This window comes from Cherax quadricarinatus, chromosome 48, assembly GCF_038502225.1.
Source record: "Cherax quadricarinatus isolate ZL_2023a chromosome 48, ASM3850222v1, whole genome shotgun sequence".
Lineage (NCBI taxonomy): Eukaryota > Metazoa > Arthropoda > Malacostraca > Decapoda > Parastacidae > Cherax > Cherax quadricarinatus.
The window spans coordinates 18,884,876-18,909,517 of record NC_091339.1 but is presented as its reverse complement, the minus strand read 5'-3'; the positions used below and the strand labels follow the sequence as shown (position 1 = coordinate 18,909,517).

Sequence of the window (24,642 nt, the reverse complement as noted above, 5' to 3'; positions counted from 1 at the left end):
AAGAGACTAGAGGTCATAAAATATAACTGATTAGAAGTTGAAGAAAATTAGTGAATATAGTGAACATAGAATCTTCATAGTACTTCTGCAACAACAAAATATAATGACTAGTACATCTAATAATGGCTTCTACAGGGATGGTGATGTCTTGCATATGTCAAGAGAAAAGTTATAACTACAGGCCACATATTTAAACTCACCATGTAATCTGCATCGCTGATAAATGGATAAAGTAGGAGAGAATCACACACCATGTGTTGGTGCCCATGACACACACCAAACTGTTGTTGTTGTTAAGGGCCCCTAGAGGTGGTGCAGTATTATCCTGCTGCTGCTCCCCACAGGACCAGTATCACTACAGGGGGTAAAGGAGGTTTTGTGTGCAAGGGGCTTGGACTTTCAGCAAGCGTGCATGAGCGTATTTAATAGGAGTGAATGGAGACAAATGGTTTTTAATACTTGACATGCTGTTGGAGTGTGAGCAAAGTAACATTTATGAAGGGATTCAGGGAAACTGGCAGGCTGGACTTGAGTCCTGGAGATGGGAAGTACAGTGTCTACACTCTGAGGGAGGAGTGTTAATGTTGCAGTTTTATAACTGTAGTGTCAATCACCCCTCTGGCAAGACAGTGATGGAGTGAATGATGATGAAAGTTTTTCCTTTTCGGACCACCCTGCCTTGGTGGGAATCGGTCGATGTGTTGATAAAAAATAAAATAAAGTTGTTTTGGTTGGTTTGGTTAGTATTGAGAGATGAGATGATTTTTAAGCAAAGTCCTAAATTTATAAATATTCAGGGGATCCTTTGCTGGTTCAGGTAGTGAATTTTAGATCTTTGGGCCCTTTATGTGCATTGCATTTTTGCATAGTATGAGACTGACTTGAGGGGTGTCAAAGAGTGCCTTATGCCTTGTATTGTGACTGCATTCTGTTGTAGCTATCAAAGAGAAGTTTAAGCGGGGGGGGGGGGGTTATATTGGAGTTTAATATTTCTGTATATATATAGTAGGCACAATAATACGAGTGTATGTTTCGTATATTTAGTGAAGTTTAGGCTTTTTGAAAAGTGGTGGGGTGTGCTGTCTAGCACAGAAGCTGGTAATCATCTGCACAGCAGCTTTTTGTTGGGTTATTAAAGGTTTAAGGTGGTTGGCTGTGGTTGATCCCCAAACACAAATATCATAGGTGAGGTAGGGATATGTTAATGAGTGGTATAGGGTAAGGAGTGTCATTTGGGGTACATAGTGTCATATCTTGGAAAGGATGCCTACTGACTTGGAAATTTTCTTGGATGTATGCTGGATATAGGAATGAAATTTAAGATTATAGTCCTTAATGGCATTTTATTACCATTGCACTGCTAATTAAAAAATTCCTTGTGTCCAGTCCATGGACCCCATTATGTGCCTCTGTAATCTTTACTACCACCCACAGGATTGGTATGGGATGCATAATAGATATTAAATTTAAGTATGAGTACCCATCATATTCTCCACCTATCCCACCTGTTATAATCATATCCACCCTGGACTACCCATCTTCCTCTATGGAATTTAATAATTCTTTTACCTGCCTACCTTTTCCTCAGATCATATCAAAATGCCTCCCATTCTCCTTGGTACTGTATGACACTTGTTTGTAGTGTTCCCTATGAATCTAATAACTGTGGTTGTAATATACGTATTCCCCCCCCCCCCCTTTTTTTTTTTTCTTAACACATCAGCCACTTCCCACCAAGGTAGGGTGGCCCGGAAAAGAAAAACTTTCACCATCATTCACTCCATCACTGTCTTGCCAGAGGCCCACTTACACTACAGTTATAAAACTGCAACATTAACACTCGTCCTTCAGAGTGCAGTCACTGTACTTCCCTCCTTTTTTGGGGGGAGGGGGGGATTTCTGATTGAATGGTGCATTAATATCTTTTTATATCAAATACAAAACTATGAATGGATTTTACAGTTGTTTGAAGATGGCAATATCTCAGATGTGATTGATAGTGATCCCTAGCACTGGATTTGCCATTAATTGAGGATTTTGTCTTACAGAAGTAAGCGTGGGTGGGTCATCATGGGATGTGGGTTCTGACGGGCGGGGATCCCTCTCCCCAGCATCATCTGCCACGCCCACTTCTGCCTCGGAGACTGATGTGGAAGCAGCAGCCACAGTGGGCGTGACTCAGACCACGCCCTACCAGTGTTCTTTCTGTGATCGAGCCTTTCCCCGTCTCTCCTACCTCAAACGCCACGAACAGGTGTGTCCCTGTTATGGGTACCTGAGTTGGTAAGCACTGTGCCTGCCACTGAGAGAAGCTTATTCTAGTATTTTTATTTTTTAATTTAGTGTTCAAAATCAGCATAACTGACATCCTGATATTCTTAGGTAAATCACAGAGGTTAAAATTGAACTTGATTTCCTGTTACATGATACTGGATGTAACTTTTCTCATTGAAATATTTCTTATTGTCCTAAACTAGATAGAATTTTCTGTCATAAGCCATTATCTACAAAGACCTCAGTTCAGGTAACATGTTAACTGTACGTACTTAGAATTTTTACCGGACCCTAAAAAAGGGACACTCGTCTGCATACAATAAATTTACATTTAACCGTAATGGATACATCATTGGTATAGGACAAGCATAAAATAGTAGGGAGACTCAAGATAATGTACTTCCATGTGGGACTTTACAAACTTTAACAATATGCCTCCAGTTGTTTATGCAAGACTTAACCAGTTTACAGATCCTGTGCCAAAAGGTTGAATATTTTTTACATAATATTTCATGGTTTCCTGAGCCAAATAAGTTTTTGAAAGTCTGTTACCATCTCTGAAATGTCATAGCAGTATCTAGACCCATGGAATAAGCTTGAAGATGAATTAAAGTATAAATTCAATAAAACCTCTTGATGCCTGTGTGCTAACTGTATGGAATGCCATTTTGTTTTGGTATTTTTACTTCAATATTTTGTTAATTCTGATTGCAAAAATAACACACAGTATTCTGAGAAGCTTGTAGTTACTGGCATCTGATTAATTTTTCTTGTAAATGGGGTGTGACTGGCCAATTTAAGCTCATCTGTCATTATTAGAAAAGATGGGCAAGTGATTATACTGCATAGGTTACTGGTGCTTTGTGTCTAGGGGTTGAGCTGGAATATTATAAAAGTTTTGTGTTTTTAGTCAGGGTTTAATTTATTTTATTCTCTAGGTAAAAATTTGTGACGTCTTAAAATTACTTGGATTTTATACCATAGATGTTTGATGTAACTAGCAATTTGCTAGTTAATGAGGAAACTATTATAGTACAATTACAGCATCAATTGCTGCATCATAGTATATGTACTCATTAATATTCTCTTTGTTGTTCTTGAATTTTTTCCAATTGTATAGGGTTTCTGGGAGTTAAATTGCCTTAGGCACTTTATTACCTATCCTGTAGGCAGTAGTTAAAAGTTTACAAAAGCACTAGCAGTTTTTATATTTTACACATTACTGTTTTTTGTAACGCCTAAATGGTGCTACAGGTAATAATTGCAAGGAAAAATTCCCTTCAGGTGTTTTGTGCTCCAAAGGATTAGGCATTGAAAATGCAGTATCGAAAGATAACCTTCCTTGTAGATCTTTGCAATTAAAAATTCACATTAGTGAAGCTTGGGTTGCAAATGCTGCAGCAAGGAAGTGGCTGGAGGGAAGGGAGATGTCCTGTCTAAGGGCAATGTGTGGTGTAAATATTATACAGAAAATTCGGAGTGTGGAAATTAGGAGGATGTGTGGCGTTAATAAAAGTATTAGTCAGAGGGCTGCAGAGGGGTTGTTGAGGTGGTTTGGTCATTTAGAGAGAATGGATCAAAGTAGAATAACTTGGAGAGCATATAAATCTGTAGGGGAAGGAAGGCGGGGTAGGGGTCATCCTCAGAAAGGTTGGAGGGAGGGGGGTAAAGGTTTTGCGGGTGAGGGGCTTGGACTTCCAGCAAGCATGTGTGAGCGTGTTAGGAGTGAATGGAGACGAATGGTTTTTGGGACCTGACGAGCTGGTGGAGTGTGAGCAGGGTAATATTTAGTGAAGGGATTCAGGGAAACTGGTTATTTTATATAGCCGGACTTGAGTACTGGAAATAGGAAGTACAATGCCTACACTTTAAAAGAGGGGTTTGGGATATTGGCAGTTTAGAGGGGTATGTTATATATGCTTCTAAACTGTTACATCTGGGTGCCTCTGCAAAGACAGTGATTGTGTGAGTGCGGTGAAAGTGATGAATGATGAAAGTATTTTCTTTTTGGGGATTTTCTTTCTTTTTGGGTCACCCTGCCTCGGTGGGAGACGGCCGACTTGTTGAAAAAAAAAAAATGGTGAACTGTATATACTGACTGCATTATTAAGTAAACTGGTATTTCCTTGCCTCTCCCCATAAACTGCCAAACTACTTTAAAAATAATGTGTAAATAGTAAGGATTTTCAGTGGGGGATGGACCTACACTTGCATGGACACAGTTTATACATGCAATGCACCAATGATAATCATGGGATTCACTGTTTCCAGTGACTGGAATTTATAATGTGTTCATAAAATGATCAGCATTTCTTTGCTATAATAGATATAAGTGAAAAGACTTTGGGGGGGCCCTCCCCTTTTCTTTTTTTTTTATACTATTATCCTGGTCAACCCATATTTTAATTATCTTTATGGTAGATATACTGTGCTGTACAACAGTATTTTAAATGTCATTAATGTGGAAACTTATAAACATTGTATCGAAAACTAACTACGTAGCTATTTATAATTGTCTGAAATTTTATGATTTCTCACATTAAGGGCTGGTTTGTAGCTTCAATAGAAACTGTATTGTACCAAAACAAAACCATTCACTTTGCTAAATTTACAAACTGTAATGCAGTTACTTAGCCTTAATACCAACATGCTCCTTAATCTGTACCAGTATAGTTTTGAATTAATTTTAGCCTGCCCGAAATGCCTAGTCATGCTAGGTGTGATAGTGGCCCTCTGTAATTAATTTTATATAATATATAAACCACACAATATCCTATAATATGTAAACCCCACATTGTAATCTTTATAGAGAATAAACTTGATTTGATTTGATCATACTATATTATCTAATTTAATCTTGGTGGTGTATCCAGTTAGAAGATAGCATATTGGAAAAGTTTTGTAATGAACTCACTCTCTCAACACACCGGCCATATCCCACCGAGGTGGGGTGGCCCAAAAGGAAAAATGAAAGTTTCTCCTTTTACATTTAGTAATATATACAGAAGGGGTTACTAGCCCCTTGCTCCTGGCATTTTAGTCGCCTCTTACAACACGCATGGCTTACGGAGGAAGAATTCTGTTCCACTTCCCCATGGAGGTAAGAGGAAATAAACAAGAACAAGAACTAGAAAGAAAATAGAAGAAAATCCAGAGGGGTGTGTGTATATATATGCTTGTACATGTATGCGTAGTGTGACCTAAGTGCAAGTAGTAGTAGCAGCAAGACATACCTGAAATCTTGCACGTTTGAGACAGACAAAAGACACCAGCAATCCTACCATCATGTAAAACAATTACAGGCTTTCGTTGTACACTCGCTTGGCAGGACGGTAGTACCTCCCTGGGCGGTTGCTGTTTACCAACCTACTACCTAGGTTGTAATGAACATTATGGCAAAAGACGCTTACAAATATTAAACAAAAAAAAAAAATTGCAAAAATGTACATAATTGTTACATTATCCATTTCATATATAAAAAAAAATTGTACATATGGTTAGCCGTTTTTCTGTTTTAAAACTTGTTTTGCTTATTTCAGTTGCATGGCTTAAAACCTGAGACCTGGTCACCCGTTGCTGCATGTTCTGCTTTGCATGCTGACTCTGCTGCCACTGCCTTTTCTTCACCTTTCTTGCTTTCTCACACTTGGAAATTTGATATAAGTATGGAAGAAAACTTTAGCAAAGATTCTTTTAACTGTGAACCAGTATTTGAAAAGGACGAATTGGCCTGTGAAAAGTACAGTATAAATGATGTTAAAATTAATTCACATGATAGTGTGACACGGCATAATAAGCTCAACTGCAATGCCTACCAAGAAAACTCTAGTAAGAAAAGAACATTAAATCCAAATAATACACTTGACTTTCATGGAGTGAAGAGCTTGAAGCAGTCGTATTGTGGAAAGCCTTCAAGAAAAGAAAGCCTCAAACAGATGGGTAATCCCATATCTAAGAAATGGCTAGCTTTAAGTGACAGTGCTGTGCTAGGAAAAAACTGTGGCAGTTTGAACAGTATACAATGTTTTTCATTAGAAAAAAGCAGTTTAGAATCACACATGCATGGTAATGTTACAGTGTTTGGCACTAATATCTCCCCAGATTCTGAACAGTATCAAAGTGAAGGGAGAAGTACACCAAATCAAAGCTGTAATGAAAATAGCACTTCTGACTCCTTGGAAAGAGACCTGAAACAAAGTAGATGGCAACTATCAAGGAAAGAGCTTGATGCTCCTGCCTCTCGACATAGGGTTCATAATGACAGATTGGTTGGTTCAGTGAATTTACCACAAAAGTTACCAAGAGATGTGGAATTGTGTACTACAGAGATTAGTAATGATAGTAAAACATCAAATATGTACTTAAATGATAAAGGTAATGTAAATGAAGTAATTAAAGATTATGAATTATTAACAAAAGAAAATTATACTAATAAATCTTACACAAATGTTTGGTTGCATGATGAAGTGTTTAATTACATTGAAAAAGAATTAAAAAATATGGAAGGCAATCATAACACAGTTAAGAGGAATCGAATATGTAAAGTAATTAAAGATTATGAATCTTCAACAAAAGAAAATTATACTAATAAATCGTACACAAATGTGTGGTTGCATGATGAAGTGTTTAATTACATTGAAAAGGAATTAAAAAATATGGAAGGTAATCATAATGCAGTTAAGAGGAATCAAATCTCTGAGGAAGTGTTTCACTTTATTGAAATGGAATCAAAACAGTTAGAATCTGAAGCAAGCCATAGCAGTAACTTTACACATGAAAAATTATCTGGTTGTGAAGAGATGTTGAGAACACCTGAAGCTAAGACTTCATCTTCTCTTGTATTTAGAGAAAAAGAACAGGTGTACTTAGACTGTGGTAATAAAAATGATTCTTGTTTCAATTGCTGTATATATAGCTCAGGTGATGAGGAATGCTCCATGTCCTTTAAAGAACGTGTGACTGAACAGACCAGTATTGAAAATGGAGAGATAAATGGTAATAGTAATGAAAAGATGTTATGCCAGAGGCATCTTGATCAACCACCTACTAATTTAAAGCACTGTAAAGCCAATCTTAGGAAAACCTCTACAAATATTAATAAATACATGTACATTACTTCATCTCCTAAGTTAGAAATGTTAACTGTTAATAAGTGTGTTAATTGTGAAAGCCAGACTTTACAAGCATTGAGAACTTGCTCTTCTAATGCATCAACAGCCAAAGATAATGACTTGATGGAGCTGGATAATAGCATATTTAATGATCTTTATTCTTGGAAAATTTTCAGAACGACAAAACAACAACACAGATTAAACCAGAATAAAAGCAAAAGGAAAAATAGAACGTGTAAAGGAAGAAAATCTAAGAACAATAAAAAATACATTGCTTACAAAATGAGCAATGGAAAGATAAGCAAGACTAATATATTTCAGAAAACTAAGAAGCAGAGGCCTTTCAGTTTGGGTTCCTATAATGCTTACTACCCCATTTCACAAAGTGAATGGAGTATGAAGCCTTTTTTAAAAGTAGACAATGTATTACATGATGTGATGAGCAACAGTCAGAGTGACAAGTCAGAAATATTTTCAAAGGAAACTGGTAAAGCAGTTTTTACAAGCACTTGGAGATGTAAATCACCATCTTCAGTCTTGGGCAGTTATTTGTTTCCCGAGACCTCAAGATACAATCAATCATCTCGGTTTATTCAGTTGTGCAACAGTGGAAGCAGACAGTTTCAAGTTGGTACTTGGGACAAAAAAATTCCTAAAAAGTCAAGTGGCAATGAAATTGATAGCATGGAAATTTCGCAGATTGAGATAAAAAACAGTCATTGCTTGTTAAGTATAAATCCTTTTATGTATTCCATTTCGAATCTTCAAAAAAATTTGTGGACATACCCTTTATCTGCCTCTAAAAATAATTTACCCAAGTCTGCTAATTGTGATCAGAATTGTCAGCCAGAACACCCCAGAGTAACACTAGCAATACCATGGCAGCATTTGTATTTTAGTATGCTACCTTCCTCCGATATTAACACTATATATAGTGTGCACTCTGTCTTGCATGGTGATAGCTCTCCTTGGTTACCATCTGTATCAAAGCCAAAATTTAGTCTGGTATTCCCAAGCTCTAGTAAGTATTCATGTACTTCACACTCCAGTTTTGGTAATAGAATAAAATGTTTGACATCTTCTAGGTCCACAAATTTGCCAGACTGCAGTGTTTGTGCCAAAGGACTGACTTCACAGCAGAATCCAGAAGACTTTCCCAAAAGAAATGTAATTAATGATCATGTTAAATATGAAAATAACTGTATTACAGTTAAAACTCTGGGCACCGAAAGTAATACTGGGCACAACGTTAGCTCAAAAAAAACCACAGCAGATGAATTAAACAGTGAAAGAAATGTGCGAGAAATAAAATTCCAAACTACTAGAGCTCAAAGGATGACACAGTCTGAAGAGATTTGTGATACAGTTGCCAAGCCCATTAGTATCCCCATCAGCACAAGAACTAGAGGAAATACAAAAAGAACTGAAAACCTAGAGGGGCTTTTGTGTAAGCTTGATGACATTCCTAATGAACAAATGACAAATATTCAAAGGCTAGTTCAGGTAAGGACTCATCCATTTGCAGAGGAATGTAAACCTAATGTATTTGTCATTAAAGTTTGTGGGCAAGAGTATCCTTTTACAAATGAGGCTTTGAAACCTAGTACAAACATCTGTACTAACATGATCGATGATGTGTCTTTTCCAGCTTCATCTGTCCTGAAATTTGAGCATAGTAAATTATCTTCTAGTCAGAGTGGTTGTAAATGTGAAATGTCTTCATTTTCACTGGACCACAAATTGAACAGTATTACCCAAGAGGTTACCTGCATGAATAAAAGTGAATTTAGTTGTCTAAAGCAACATAAGGCAGTTAATGACAACATTCCTGCAAACACAGTCAAAAATCAAAATCATGATTCAGTATCTAATGAAAAAGAGCAAAATCTGGCAGAAGACAAGGTTAACACATTAGTTTTGGCCAGCAAGCATTATAATCTTATTCCATTAGTTAGGACTGAGGTTCAAGGTGGCAATAATAAAGAAAGTACATTAGGTACAGATACTGTTAAGACTTTGTCATCAATTGTTATGAAAGAAGCCTCAAAGTGGAAGGTCCAGATGTACCATCCATACATTCTTCCCAAGAAAAGACAGTTAGGAATGTTTAGAATAGCAAAGATACAGGAATTGGATAATAAAGATGAAATGCTAATAAACCTTTCTCCATACTTTGATATTTCAGAAAGTGCAGTGTCTAATAAAAATGAAGATGATTACCTTTCAGAAAGATTAAGTTTTAATAAATATGAAAATTGTTACAATAAGAAACTCAATGTTGCATATTCTGATATAAAATGTTTTCGTGGAAATGAAATAATGAAAGGTGTGTATCCCTTTGCACAATCACTAAAGCATTGTCAGTTGGGCACCATCGAACTTTCAGAATTAGAAAGTCAGAGAGAAAATGAAATTGGCATGAGGATTGATAGACAAACAAAGGATGCAGACCAAGACACTGTAAAGATGTTATTCCAAGACATAATAGAAGTTGAGAAGTCTACAGTGAAGCTTGCTGCTCCTAAAGAGGAAACTTCAGTAAAAGACCCATTAATTAATCAACGTAATATGAATAAATTACTTGTAAGCCCAAATTTTATACCTGTGCAATCAAAAAAAGAATCTAGTCTATCTGGTTTGCAAGAGTTTGGTAAAAAGTCGGTAGAGCCCCAGGGATTTCTAAGAAAATCAAGTCTAGTTAGAGAGTCATCCTGGTTGGAAAAAGTTTCAAAGAATGAGAGTTGCAGCTTCAAGAACACTGATAATCTTACCTTAACTAAAATAGAAACCATCCCTGGTTCACTTTGCAATCAGCAGAAACAACACACACTTATGCCAACTGAATCCATTTGGTCAGGTACTAGTCAGTCAGAATCAAGATCGATTGATAACTTGTCACCATCCTCAGTTGTTAAGCAAGGTGCTCACTTTAAGATCATTCATAAAATTGCTCCTTGTATCCTACGCCCAAACCACTGCAAGGGCCAGTCTCCAAGAGATTGTGTCCAGCGTAGGGCCAGTAAAAGAAAACCAAAAAGTTTTTTTGTCAGGCACATTTCTCAAAGGAAACAGAAATTGAATGATACGTGCTCAAGTTTTTCCCAGTTAATGCTGAATGACAGTGTCCAATACATTGATTTAGTTTCTTTACCTTATAAAAAAGAGCTGTTGCCATTGTCAAATCCTGATGATCCTCCAATAAAAATCATTAATGTAAAAAATCAAGGCATCAGTGATGTTTCTTTGTCAGATGATGAGGAACCTGCAGTGTTGCCGAATTTCTTTGATATTTCTCGTAATTATGTACCTAATAATAATATTACCATAAATAATACGAAAGATATTCAGTATGGTACAAACACAGCAGATACAGATGAATCTTTCATTGTTTCTGAATCTTCTGTATCAGTCACTGGCAATCCTCCTCCTCCTCCTCCTCCTCCTGCCTTGCCAGAATCTTGCACATTCATAACTGCAATGACAAATAGTTTAAAAACTAGAGATAACTTTGATGGATGCAAACATACAAATGTGATGCAAGGGAAAGTAAATCATATACAAAGTACTAATGTATTTAGTATAAAGGATGAAGGTATTGTAGGCAGAGAACAAAATTTGCAAAATGAAGACCTATTCTCAGAATTTGAGAGGCAATCAGAACCTGCATTTCAGGAAACTGATCAAATGCCTTTTGACCATTTTTCCAGTGGTTTTCAAAATAATTTGAGTGTAGTAATTGCCAAGGAAATTGCCAAAGGTGATGGTGGGCAAAATTTGAATTGGTTATCGTCTAGTGAATTGACACCTAATACTACAAATAATTCTTTAATTTATAAAACCTTTACTTCACAAGAACATGTATACCCAAGAAAAGATATTAAGAAAAAAAAAATTTCACGTTCCAGTGATATTGAAGAAAATGATACGACTTCATTATCACAAAAGAATTGTGCATTAGAGTATTCTGAAAATAATTATTGTAACACTTCTTCGATGAATAACTTTTATAATAAGAAAAGGAAATTCCAAACAGAAGAGAGTCTAAAGACAGATAAAATAAAGTTTGAGGATAGAGAACTGTTAAATAAGCTGCAGCCAGAAAATATTGTAAATCCTCTAGATTGTAAGTCATCTCCTATATTAACTGTATCTTCAGAAACACAATTTGGAAGTCTCACTTTTACAAAAAATACTGAGGAGCAAGATATTTTAGATATAGCTCTCAGAACTGATCTTTATGATGTGATTACACTTGGCAGTGGAACCATGTATACATGGCCACAAATTGAAGAGTCTGCTGAGCATGTGCCATCTGCTCAACACACGAGCTCTCCAGACAAGAGAGAGGCAATGGCAAATACAGATGTTTTCGGAAATTTAAACTTTGAAGAAAAGGAAAAGCTATACTTCCAAGAACCGACTAATGGGGTTTCAACACACGAGAGTAGAGTAACTTCACATGAAAGCAATGCAGGAGTTGCTGTCTTGGATATGTTAGATGAATGTTCCAAAAGTGTAGGAAGTACATACATTCTCAGTGACAGCAATTCCAGTGAGTTTTTAAATACCTGCAGTACTCACAGTGGCAGTGCAACTGAAGATGAGACAGAGGGACTAAAAGATGAGAGAGAGAATTCCTCTACAAGCTCATTAGATTCACTGGTGAGTTAAGAAACAGTTTGTACCAATTTTATTGCAAGAACATCAGAGCTGTAAGACACCTTGACATTATGTTAGGGAGCCATATTTTTACTTTGGCATGTTTTTCCAGATCCTTTAAACGAGTTCTATTCAGTAATTATTTCAAATCTGACTTGAGATTAAGTGTAATTACCTTACTTTTCTAGGAGAATTTACAGTGCCTATTAACATTGTGTGTAAAATTTGTTAACAATATTTTGTATTTTTTAATATTTTTTGTACCTAATGGTTGGTTTTTCTTTAGTTTTTGCAATACTCTTAGCTTTTGATACAGCTCTGTTGTCTGTCTTACATTTTAGGCACAGCATACCTTTCCATGTAAGGTTGTACATTCTTACTGTACTATTTACATATGTCCTCTTTTGACTTTGGAGCATTCTATAATGGTGGGGAGGTTTAACAGTGATGATGCCACTCTTCGAGTGTGACTTAATTATTCTTGATTTTGAACACATTAAGAATATGGTTTGAACTGTGAGCTTCACTTTTTTTATTATTTTGTGATTGTTACATATCTATTTATGAAATGATAATGGTAGCTATAAATGGTATTGATAGTATAATAGCAGTGTTGTGTTAGCTGAAAAAGTCACACTGGGAATGAATTATTAATGTTAACTATTTTAGAAATTGTAAATACTCATACCTATTATTATTAATTATTAATTATTATATATTATATATTATTTATTATTTATTATTTATTTATTTATTTATTTATTTATTTATTTATTTATTATTTATTTATTTATTTATTAATTTATTATTAATTATTTATTATTATTTATTATTATTATTTATTATTATTTATTATTATTATTATTATTATATACAGCCATGGTTCTTTATAACTTGTACACTTAAATTCTACCTATCTTTCCTTGGCTTCATGTCATTTTTGTTATTCCTTCTATGTTTACTATTTAGCTTTGTAAGTAGCCTGATAGAATAAAATAAATACTTGTTTGATATGATGATGATTATTGTGGTGCAGAGGCAGAAATTTACCACAGCTCAGTACAAAGAATTTAGTTATTTGACATCACATATTTTAGGTAATTTCTTCACATCTAGTGATATATTACCGAGATATATATATATATTTATATATTTATATATTTATATATTTATATTTTAAGAAAAAGAGGATAAACAAGTATACAAGATATGATGTAGGGCAAAATGACAGTAGTTTGTTGGATTATGTATTGGTAGATAAAAGACTGTTGAGTAGACTTCAGGATGTACATGTTTATAGAGGGGCCACAGATATATCAGATTACTCTCTAGTTGTAGCTACACTGAGAGTAAAAGTTAGATGGGATACAAGGAGAATAGAAGCATCAGGGAAGAGAGTAGTGAGGGTTTATAAACTAAAAGAGGAGGCAGTTAGGGTAAGATATAAACAGCTATTGGAGGATAGATGGGCTAATGAGAGCATAGGCAATGGGGTCAGAGGTATGGGGTAGGTTTAAAAATGTAGTGTTAGTGTGTTCAGCAGAAGTTTGTGGTTACAGGAAAGTGGGTGAGGGAGGGAAGAGGAGCGATTGGTGGAATGATGATGTAAAGAGTAGTAAGGGAGAAAAAGTTAGCATATGAGAAGTTTTTACAAAGTAGAAGTGATGCAAGGAGGGAAGAGTATATGGAGAAAGAGAGAGAGGTTAAGAGAGTGGTGAAGCAGTGTAAAAAGAGAGCAAATGAGAGAGTGGGTGAGATGTTATCAACAAATTTTGCTGAAAATAAGAAAGTTTTGGAGTGAGATTAACAAGTTAAGGAAGCCTAGAGAACAAATGGATTTGTCAGTTAAAAATAGGAGAGGAGAGTTATTAAATGGAGAGTTAGAGGTATTGGGAAGATGGAGGGAATATTTTGAGGAATTGTTAAATGTTGATGAAGTTAGGGAAGCTGTGATTTCGTGTATAGGGCAAGGAGGAATAACATCTTGTAGGAGTGAGGAAGAGCCAGTTGTGAGTGTGGGGGAAGTTCGTGAGGCAGTAGGTAAAATGAAAGGGGGTAAGGCAGCCGGGATTGATGGGATAAAGATAGAAATGTTAAAAGCAGGTGGGGATATAGTTTTGGAGTGGTTGGTGCAATTATTTAATAAATGTATGGAAGAGGGTAAGGTACCTAGGGATTGGCAGAGAGCATGCATAGTTCCTTTGTATAAAGGCAAAGGGGACAAAAGAGAGTGCAAAAATTATAGGGGGATAAGTCTGTTGAGTGTAGGTAGTAGGTTGGTAGACAGCAGCCGTCCAGGGAGGTACTACCGTCCTGCCAAGCGAGTGTAAAACGAAAGCCTGTAATTGTTTTACATGATGGTAGGATTGCTGGTGTCTTTTGTCTGTCTCATAAATATGCAAGATTACAGGTAAGTCTTGCTACTTCTACTTACACTTAGGTCACACTACACATGCATGTACAAGCATATATATACACACCCCTCTGGGTTTTCTTCTATTTTCTTTCTAATTCTTGTTCTTGTTTATTTCCTCTTATCTCCATGGGGAAGTGGAACAGAATTCTTCCTCTGTAAGCCATGCGTGTCGTAAGAGGCGACTAAAATGCCGGGAGCAAGGGGCTAGTAACCCCTTCTCCTGTATATATTACTAAATTTAAAAGGAGAAACTTTAGTTTTTTCTTTTGGGCCACCCCACCTCGGTGGGATACGGCTGGTATGTTGAAAGAAAGAAAGAAGTCTGTTGAGTATACCTGGTGAAGTGTATGGTAGTTATTATTGAAAGAATTAAGAGTAAGATGGAAAATAGGATAGCAGATGAACAAGGAGGCTTTAGGAAAGGTAGGGGGTGTGTGGACCAGGTGTTTACAGTGAAACATATAAGTGAACAGTATTTAGATAAGGCTAAAGAGGTCTTTGTGGCATTTATGGATTTGGAAAAGGCGTATAACAGGGTGGATAGGGGGGGGGGGGAATGTGGCAGATGTTGCAGGTGTATGGTGTAGGAGGTAGTTACTGAAAGCAGTGAAGAGTTTTTACGAGGATAGTGAGGCTCAAGTTAGAGTATGTAGGAAAGAGGGAAATTATTTCCCAGGAAAAGTAGGCCTTAGACAAGGATGTGTGATGTCACCGTGGTTGTTAAATATATTTATAGATGAGGTTGTAAGAGAAGTAAATGCGAGGGTCTTGGCAAGAGGCGTGGAGTTAAAAGATAATCACACATAAAGTGGGAGTTGTCACAGTTGCTCTTTGCTGATGACACTGTGCTCTTGGGAGAGTCTGAAGAGAAGTTGCAGAGATTGGTGGATGAATTTGGTAGGGTATGCAAAAGAAGAAAATTAAAAGTGAATACAGGAAAGAGTAAGGTTATGAGGATAAAAAGATTAGGTGATGAAAGATTGGATATCAGATTGGAGGGAGAGAGTATGGAGGAGGTGAATGTATTCAGATATTTGGGAGTGGACGTGTCAGCGGATGGGTCTATGAAAGACGAGGTGAATCGTAGAATTGATGAGGGGAAAAGGGTGAGTGGTGCACTTAGGAGTCTGTGGAGACAAAGAACTTTGTCCTTGGAGGCAAAGAGGGGAATGTATGAGAGTATAGTTTTACCAACGCTCTTATATGGGTGTGAAGCATGGGTGATGAATGTTGCAGCGAGGAGAAGGCTGGAGGCAGTGGAGATGTCATGTCTGAGGGCAATGTGTGGTGTGAATATAATGCAGAGAATTCGTAGTTTGGAAAGTTAGAATTCAAATAAATTAATTATTTAAACTTTACCTGGTTAAGTTATTTCTACTCTTCCACTAAAGTACAAATCAGGGAAAGTCATCTTATTTGACTTAATTTAGGTTAAGGCTACAGCAAATCACCCGAAGTCAGCAACCTGACAAAGAACGGCTATACAAATGATCAGTTTAGTGCTAGGCAACACAATCCTTTCTTCAAAACCTTAATATACATAGAATTAATCCTGCCCTAAAACTTTCTTGATAGTTGCAGTAAAACAGAAAATGTGTATATTTTTTTATTAAATACATTGGCCATTTCCCACCAAGGCAGGGTGACACCCCCCCCCCCCACCCCACAAAAAAAAAAAAAAAAAAAAAAAAAAATCATTTACTCTATCACCCAAATGGAAATAGGCATGTCTTTTTTGGGTTACCCTAGTTCTGTACACATATGCTACTATGTATGATAATCTATGTAACTGTACATCCTCTCCTTACTTAATGATTGAGTTTCGTTCCTAAGACCATATTGGTAAACTAATTCGTCGCTAAGCAGGGAGCGTACTATAATGGTAGTGGGTTTGTGTCAACCATATTTGATATTGTTTTAATGTATATTCTACTATAGGATCAAAACTAGCAAGCAAAATCCTAAAAGTAAATACTCGGCCACAAGACTACCTCACTGGTAATTACACACATTTTATACATATATAGCACCAACAAATCCTACTGAAGTCTCACTAATAATTAAATCATTGTAAAGGCAGGAGACCTAAATAACTTTCCACCAATTATGTATAAAAAAGCAGCTCATATGCTGTCTCCCATTATTGCAACACTAACAAATCTGTTGAATCTTCAACATTACCATCCATACTCAAGACAGCAAGGGTCATCCTGATCCTTAAAGGAGCAGTCCTACAGAACTAAATAACTACAGACCAAAATCTAACTTTCCTTTGCTCTCTAAAGTCTTTGAAAAAAAAATACATCAACAAATCTACTCCTACCTCCTATCCCATAACATGCTGAACCCCTGACAGTTTGGGTTTAGGCAGAAAAAAAAGCACAATTGATTGTTATTCAGATGTTCAAATCACTGTACTCTACAGCAATTGGGGAAAAAAAAAATTAATATCCTCTGGGGCTCTTCATAGATCTATGGAAACCATTTGATACAGTAGACCACAATATCTTACACCAAAAACTAGAGCATTACAGGGTCAGAGGACACACTCAATTACATAAAATCCTATCTTAGTGGTAGACACCAGTATGTATACACAAATGGCATGACCTCCAATACTCACCCTGTAGTTGTTGGAGTGCCACGGGAAAGAGTCCTAGGTCTCTACTCTCTTATTTACACCAATGACCTCCCAAATGCATCGCGACTCCTTAAGCTAGTTCTGTTCGCAAACGACACCACTTATGTCTTCTCCCACCCAAACCCAGCTATACTTAGTAACACAGTAAACAGCGAGCTACATAAAATATCAAACTGAATGGCAACCAACAAACTTACTCTCAATATAGACAAAACCTACTTCATGTTTTTTGGAAACAGAGCATTAAATATCCAGCTAAACACATCGATAAATGGTTTACCCATTACAAGACACACCGAGGGCTAATTTCTAGGTCTCCACGTTGACTTTAATCTTAAATTTCAGACCCACATCTAGCATATAACTAAGGAAGTTTCCAAAACAGTAGGTATCCTTTCCAAGATATGATACTGTGTACCCCAAAGGGTGCTCCTTACTTTATATCACTTTTTAATACTGTATACCCTTACCTCACCTATGGTATTTGTGCTTGAGGATCTACCACGGCTTAACCTCTTAATAACCCAACAAAAAGCGGCGGCGTGGATGATCACAAACTCCAGCACCAGACAACACACCCCACCACTCTTCAAAAGCTTGAACTTACTTAATATACAAAATATACACGCTTATTATTGCACCTACTACATATACAGAACATTAAACTCCAATATCAATCCTCCACTCAAACTTATCCTAGACAGCTTCAACAGAACACACGGGCATAACACGAGGCACAAATCACTTTGACATCCCTCGTGTCTGTCTCTCGCTATGCAAAAATGCAATGCACATACAGGGACTGAAGATCTAGAACTCTTTGCCCGAAACAGCAAGAGGTCCCCTGCCCACAAATCAATTTAGGATGCTCAAAAATCATCTCGTCTCTCAATAACAGCCATACCTACACTATGCTAAACTCTAACCAAATTTAAAGCAACTCTCCCAAATATTTTATTATCCCTTAACTATTAAGCCATTATTACAAACTTAAAAATGTATGTTTGTGTCATTAATTGTACTACCTCATATTAATAATAAAGCAAAATGCTGAATATTTTTATTCTACCACTCTTCACCTGTCTACACTTAAGTAATCTTTAAGTATTAGGTTAAGTCTGCCCGAAATGCCTCAGCATGATGATGGCTTTCTTTGTACCAATCAAATTATGAAATGTAAACACACATTGTAATCTTAATAAAAAATAAAATTTTGATTTTGAACTTTGCAATTTCTGTGTGGTATGATTGTACTTCAGCTGCCTCTGTCTTGATTGTTGTCAGTGTTGAGAGACCAACTTAAAAAAAAGAAAAAAAAATGACAATTACTACTTGGTTTTTTACTTATAACTTTTGGAAGACTAATAAGAGGATATTTTTTAAATGTGTTTTAAAATATTTATTAATTTGAATATTGTCTTCAGACTCATGCTGACCAACTTCCATTTCGTTGTGAATTTTGTGGACGTCTGTTCAAGCACAAGCGCTCCAGAGACAGACATGTTAAACTTCACACAGGTGACAAGAAGTACAAGTGCTGTCATTGTGAGGCTGCTTTTTCCCGGAGGTAGGTTTGTCTCTAAGGATAAGTTATAGTACTGTGATGCCTAACTTATTTTGACCTTAATTTATCTGACAGTTAGTCTTTAGAGTAGCCTTGTCTGGGATAGGAAGGATACAACTTGTGGTTTTTTTTTTTTTTTTTTTTTTTAAGTTCACTGTGCTCATGCTTTTCCAATAAATACTCTATCACCAAACTTTTTTTTTGTACTTCAGAATGAGTGTAAAATTATCCAAAATAAATGGGAGTACAATATATAAATGCAGCAACTCTAAACACATGGGCAAGCACCAGAGGAACAAAATATACATTTATTTAAAGTGGCTAATCATTAAAACCTATCATAATGCATCAAAAGGCTGCCATAAGAATAATCACTATCAGAGCCCAGACGATATGCCTGTTATACAAAGTTTAAAGCTACTTGACTTGCCGGACATCCACATGTACATATGATAGTTTTTGTGCTAAGAGTGTAGTTTACATATAATAAAAGAATGGTAAGCACAGAAGAAACTCAAGAATTATGCAGTGCATTTTGGGCAGCTAATCATAAGGCTTAAATATTACTTAAGAACTTGACATACTCTTAAGTAGGATTTCTTGTGCACTTAATTACAAAGTGCAACAAGAAGCACAGCTAATGACAAATAGTCGGTTACAAAAGATTCAATGATTTTCAGTTTTGTGGAGTGATTAAATAGAGATGATATAGCAAGTTGCTTAGTTACAACAGAAGTACAATGGGACAAGATGTTACTAATTTTGTATGGGAGTTGGAGGAAGGCTGGAAGAACAGGGACAGAATTGGAGGAAAGCTGGTTTTATTTGGCATAGTGTACTCTCCTAATTGTGGTTGCAGGGGTCGATACTCGGCTCCTGGCCCCGCCTCTTCACTGAACGATACTAGGTCCCCTCTCTCCCTGCTCCATGAGCTTTATCATACCTCGTCTTAAAGCTATGTATGGTTCCTGCCTCCACTACATCACTTGCTAGACTATTCCACTTCCTGACTACTCTGACTGAAGAAATACTTCCTAACATCCCTTTGACTCATCTGAGTCTTCAACTTCCAAGTGTGACCCCTTGTTTCTGTGTCCCCTCTCTGGAACATCCTGTCTGTCCACCTTGTCTATTCCACACAGTATTTAGTATGTCATTATCATGTCTCTTGTAACCGTCCTGTCCTCCAGTATCGTCAGGCCGATTTCCCTTAACCTTGTCGCAAACCTTTGCACTTTCTCTAATTTCTTGACGTGCTTGACCCGGTGTGGGTTTCAAACTGGTGCTGCATACTCCAGTATGGGCCTGACGTACACGGTGTAGTGTCTTGAATGATTCCTTACTGAGGTATCAGAATGCTATTTTCAGGTTTGCCAGGTGCCCATATGCTGCAGCAGTTATCTGGTTGATGTGTGCTTCTGAAGATGTGCTCAGTGTTATACTCGTCCCAAGATCTTTCTCCTTGAGCGAGGTTTGCAGTCTTTGGCCACCTAGCCTATACTCTGTCTTCCTTGCCCTTCCCCAGTCTTCATGACTTTGCATTTGGTGGGGTTAAATTCTAAGGGAGACTGGGCAAGGGTCACTCTAAAAGAGGTTGGAGGGAGGGGGTAATGGAGGTTTTGTATGTGAGGAGCTTGAACATTTAGCAGGTGTGAGAGAGCATGTTAGATAGGATTAGATTTTTAGATTTTGCCACCGAAGTGGCTAGTTTATTGTGCACCCCTTATCCATCCTGTAGACAGTAGTGCAAGAGCATATGGATACACAAGAGGCCTAGGAACTAGGCCCCAAAAGAGTTAACAGGTGTACATATGGGTTTATATCTACATATCTACAGTTCACTTACCTGTTGTAAGCAAATTTAGGAAATTTGCTTAGTATATCTGGTATCTTGTTTTCATTAATAAGATATCCTGGCATGTTACATAGGTTATTATACTGTCTGTCTCTGTAGTCCTCAGTAAGTGGACAATTAAGCACATAGTGTTCAAGACAGTGAACATATGCCTGATCACATAATTTGCATTTAGTTTGATGATCTGTGTCTCTCAAACTGCCAGAAGTACTTGTAACTAAGCCTAAGCCTGGTCAGTCTGTTCACATTGCATGTTGCTCCATAAACATACTTATCTACGGTCATGTTATCACAGTGGGTTATAGATCTACTCGGGCTTCTAACTGCATTCCTATAACAGTCATATTCATTATTTACTTCTATCCTAATATTATTCCTAATGCTAGACACAGATATACCAAAATTATATTCTACATTCTTCTTCTTGGTACTCTTCTTGGCTAACATATCAACTTTATTATGGAGTAATCCAATGTGTGATGGGATCCATAGCAATTGTACATTAATCCCTTTGTCCCTGATTTTTGAGTATTTATACCTGGCTTCTCCAATGAGCATGTTGTTGGAGTCATTATATGAGTCAAGAGCCTTCAGTGACGACATAGAATCAGTAATGATGATAGTCAAGCTCAGTGTCATAGGTTAGCTTTAGCGCCATTAGGATTGCAAGCAATTCAGTTTGCAGTGTAGACGCCCAGTTGTTAATTCTTATGCCTGACTTAACAAATTTATTATCATTCTTAACTAAGGAGGTAGCAACAAGAGCAGATGCAGCCCTGCCAGAAGACTCCTGTTTAGATCCATCAGTGTATATAACGTGTGATAACTTATTACTACCAGCTAGGCGAGAAATTTCTTCTTGAGCAGTTGCTTTAACAAGTGATTTAAGGAAGGGATTACTAGCAATGAGCTTCTTGGGAGGGACTTGCAGGTATGTGATATTAAATGAACACGTCTTCCATGGAGGGGTGAAATGCTCTTGTTGTCTACAGTGATACAGTTCACGCAGGTTATAAAACTTAATGCAATTGCACGTTTTCACAATCCATTTAGATCTGTTTGTATTTACTTCTAGACGGTAAGGTTGGAGACAAGTGGTTTTTATGACTGTTTTTGGAGTGTGAGCAAGCGAAGGTAGTTAGCGGGACTTGTCCTGGAGGTGGAAAGTACAGTGCCTGCACTCTGAAGGTGGGACTGGGATATTTGCAGTTTTGAGGGGCATCTGAACTGTAGTATTAGTGCACCTCTGGCAAGACAGTGATGGTGAAAGTGTTTCTTCTGTTTTGGGTCACCCTGCCTCAGTGGGAGACTGCTGGTGTGTTAAAAAAAAAAAAAAAAAAAGTCACAAAAAGTGTTTACAGTAATTTGTCCCATGTATTTTGGAGTTAGTTATATTATGTTGCTTAAATACTTCTTCCTAAGCTTATCCTACATATTCTGTTTTACTAGTGACCATCTCAAGATTCACAAGAAGACGCATGATACTCAAAAACCATACCAGTGTTCTGTCTGCAATCGTGGGTACAACACTGCAGCAGCTCTGACAGCTCACATGCAAAACCACAAAGCCAAACTCACAGCACATGCTCTTAATCAATTATTGAAAGATGCTCAAGGACCAGGAGAAACCCACACTCTAACCCAGCTGTTGAGAGATACCTCTGGAGATGTGCACTCTCAGGCACTGAATCACCTCTTGAAGGATACTCAGAAAGTAAGCAGTAGCTCTGGTTCAGTCTAGAAACAAATCAATCATTATATTTTAGTATCTTAATTTATGCACATTAGAGTTAAATTTGTAAATTCCTTCCAATCCTATTTTTCTTAATTTATTACTACTACTCCATGGGGAAGTAGAGAAGAATCTTTCTGCAATAAGCCATACATGTTGTAAGAGGCGACTAAAATGCATGTATAAATTACATAATGCAAAAAAAAAAAAAAAAAAAGTTTCTTATTTTGGGTCACTCTGCCTTTGTGGGAGATGGCTGTTAAAAAAAAAAATGATGTAAATTTTGTTTACAGGAGCAGTTATTAAGCCCACGGGGAATAGAGCTAGGAGCAGGGTCTTCTCCTGGTGACTTGACAGCCTCTCCAGTTGGGGAGCCTTCACCAACAATATCCCCACTGGCCACTGTTCGGTGTCCCATCTGTCATGCACACTGTAGAAATCAAGCTCATCTACAGGTTGGTATTAAAATTTCATTCCTTTCAGTGTTGAAGATTTTATTTTTAAGATTCAAACTCTCTTATTTCATCAGGACATGCTTGAATATTAGTGAATTGGATAGGTCTGGTAATACAGATTTTATTTCTTTGCAAATGTTACAAATGTGTGATTACATTTTATAGAGAGTAGTTAACCCGTAAACGGTCCAAACGTATATATACGTTTATTCAACATTTGAAAGTATGTAAAAAAAAGTAGATCTTCTTTTTGTTTTTCTACATTTGAAAATGTGTAAAAAAAAACTTTTATCTACTTTTTTTTTTTTTATATTTGAAAATGCAAAAAAAAAAAATAGATCTACTTTTGTAGCACTACACATGTGAACGTAGATTTGCTTGGACCGTTTACGGGTTAAGTACGAAGAAAGTTGGGCATACTAATCCTAATGCTGACAGACTACTTAAAACTAGACAGGTTAGTGATAAATTTTAATTATCCATTATTTACCTTATTATTACAGTGAGGTAGCCAAAGTTTTATAATTAAAAGATTTGTAGTAGTGTTGCAGCAGATAACAGTACAGTATTATGATTAGTACAATTTGCTGTGATAAAACAGTACAATTTTAAGTACATATTAATGTTTTAATTAAGTTAGTCATATTCTGCTCCATCCTTTTTAAGTACCTAAACCACCTTGATAACCCTTCCTCAGTCCCATTAATTAAACCTTTGGTAACTCCACATGCTTCTAATTTCCACATTTTGAATTCTCTGCATAATATTCACCTTGCACACTTCTCTCAATCATGACATCCCTGTCTCCAGCCTCCTCCTTACTGCAACATCTAAAAACCCATGTCTCACAAGCATGTAAGTGTTGGTACTCTTATACTTTGGTATGTTCCCTTTTTTTTTCTTTTCCTGCATAAGTAGGGTTGTTATTGAAAGAATTAAGAGGTAAGACAGAGTAGGATTGCAGATGAGCAAGGAGGCTTTAGAGTGGGTAGGGGATGTGTAGATCGAGTGTTTACATTGAAGCATATATGTGAACAGTATTTAGATAAAGGTAAGGAAGTTTTCATTGCAGTTATGGATTTAGAAAAGGCATATAGAGTGGATAGGGGAGCAATGTGGCAGATGCTGCAAGTATATAGAATAGGTAGTAAGTTATTAAAGAGTTATTATGAGGATAGTGAGGCTTAAGTTAGGGTGTGTAGAAGAGAGGGAGACTACTTCCCGGTAAAAGTAGGTCTTGGACAGGGATGTGTAATGTCACCATGGTTGTTTAATATATTTATAGATGGAGTTGTAAAAGATGTAAATGCTAGGGTGTTAGGGAGAGGGGTGGGATTAAATTATGGGGAATCAAATACAAAATGGGAGTAGTTATTTTTTGCTGATACTGTGCTTATGGGAGATTCTAAAGAAAATTTGCAAAGGTTAGTGGACGAGTTTGGGAGGGTGTGTAAAGGTAGAAAGTTGGAAGTGAACATAGATAAGAGTAAGGTGATGAGGGTATCAAATGATTTAGATAAAGAAAAATTGGATGTCACATTGGAAAGGGAGTATGGAAGAAGTGAACATTTTAGGATATTTGGGAGTTGACTTGTCAGCGGATGGGTTTATGAAGGATGAGGTTAACCATAGAATTGATGAAGAAAAAAAGGTGAGTGGTGCATTGAGGTATCTGTGGAGACAAAAAATGTTATCCATGGTGGCAAAGAAGGGAATGTACAAAAGTATAGTGGTACCAGCACTCTTATATGGGTGTGAAGCTTGGGTTGCAAATGCTTCAGCGAGGAGGCTGCTGGAGGCAGTGATGTCCTGTCTAATGGCAATGTATGGTGTAAATATTATACAGAGAATTCAGAGTGTGGAAATTAGGAGGAGGTGTGGAGTTAATAAAAGTAAGGTCAGAGGGCTGAATAGGGGTTGAGGTGATTTGGTCAT

At 36.8% G+C, this 24,642-nt stretch overlaps 1 protein-coding gene across 1 annotated transcript in view; it reads left to right on the top strand.

Moving 5' to 3' along the window:
* The window catches only part of L (zinc finger protein Lobe), a 97,085-nt gene that overhangs the window by 49,031 nt on the left and 23,412 nt on the right, over nucleotides 1-24,642 (top strand). The window contains exons 2-6 of the mRNA XM_053787106.2: nucleotides 2,049-2,254; nucleotides 5,814-12,047; nucleotides 18,526-18,668; nucleotides 21,970-22,234; nucleotides 22,546-22,707. Of these exons, the coding sequence (XP_053643081.2) occupies nucleotides 2,049-2,254; nucleotides 5,814-12,047; nucleotides 18,526-18,668; nucleotides 21,970-22,234; nucleotides 22,546-22,707 (7,010 nt within the window). The remainder of the gene's footprint in view (nucleotides 1-2,048; nucleotides 2,255-5,813; nucleotides 12,048-18,525; nucleotides 18,669-21,969; nucleotides 22,235-22,545; nucleotides 22,708-24,642) is intronic.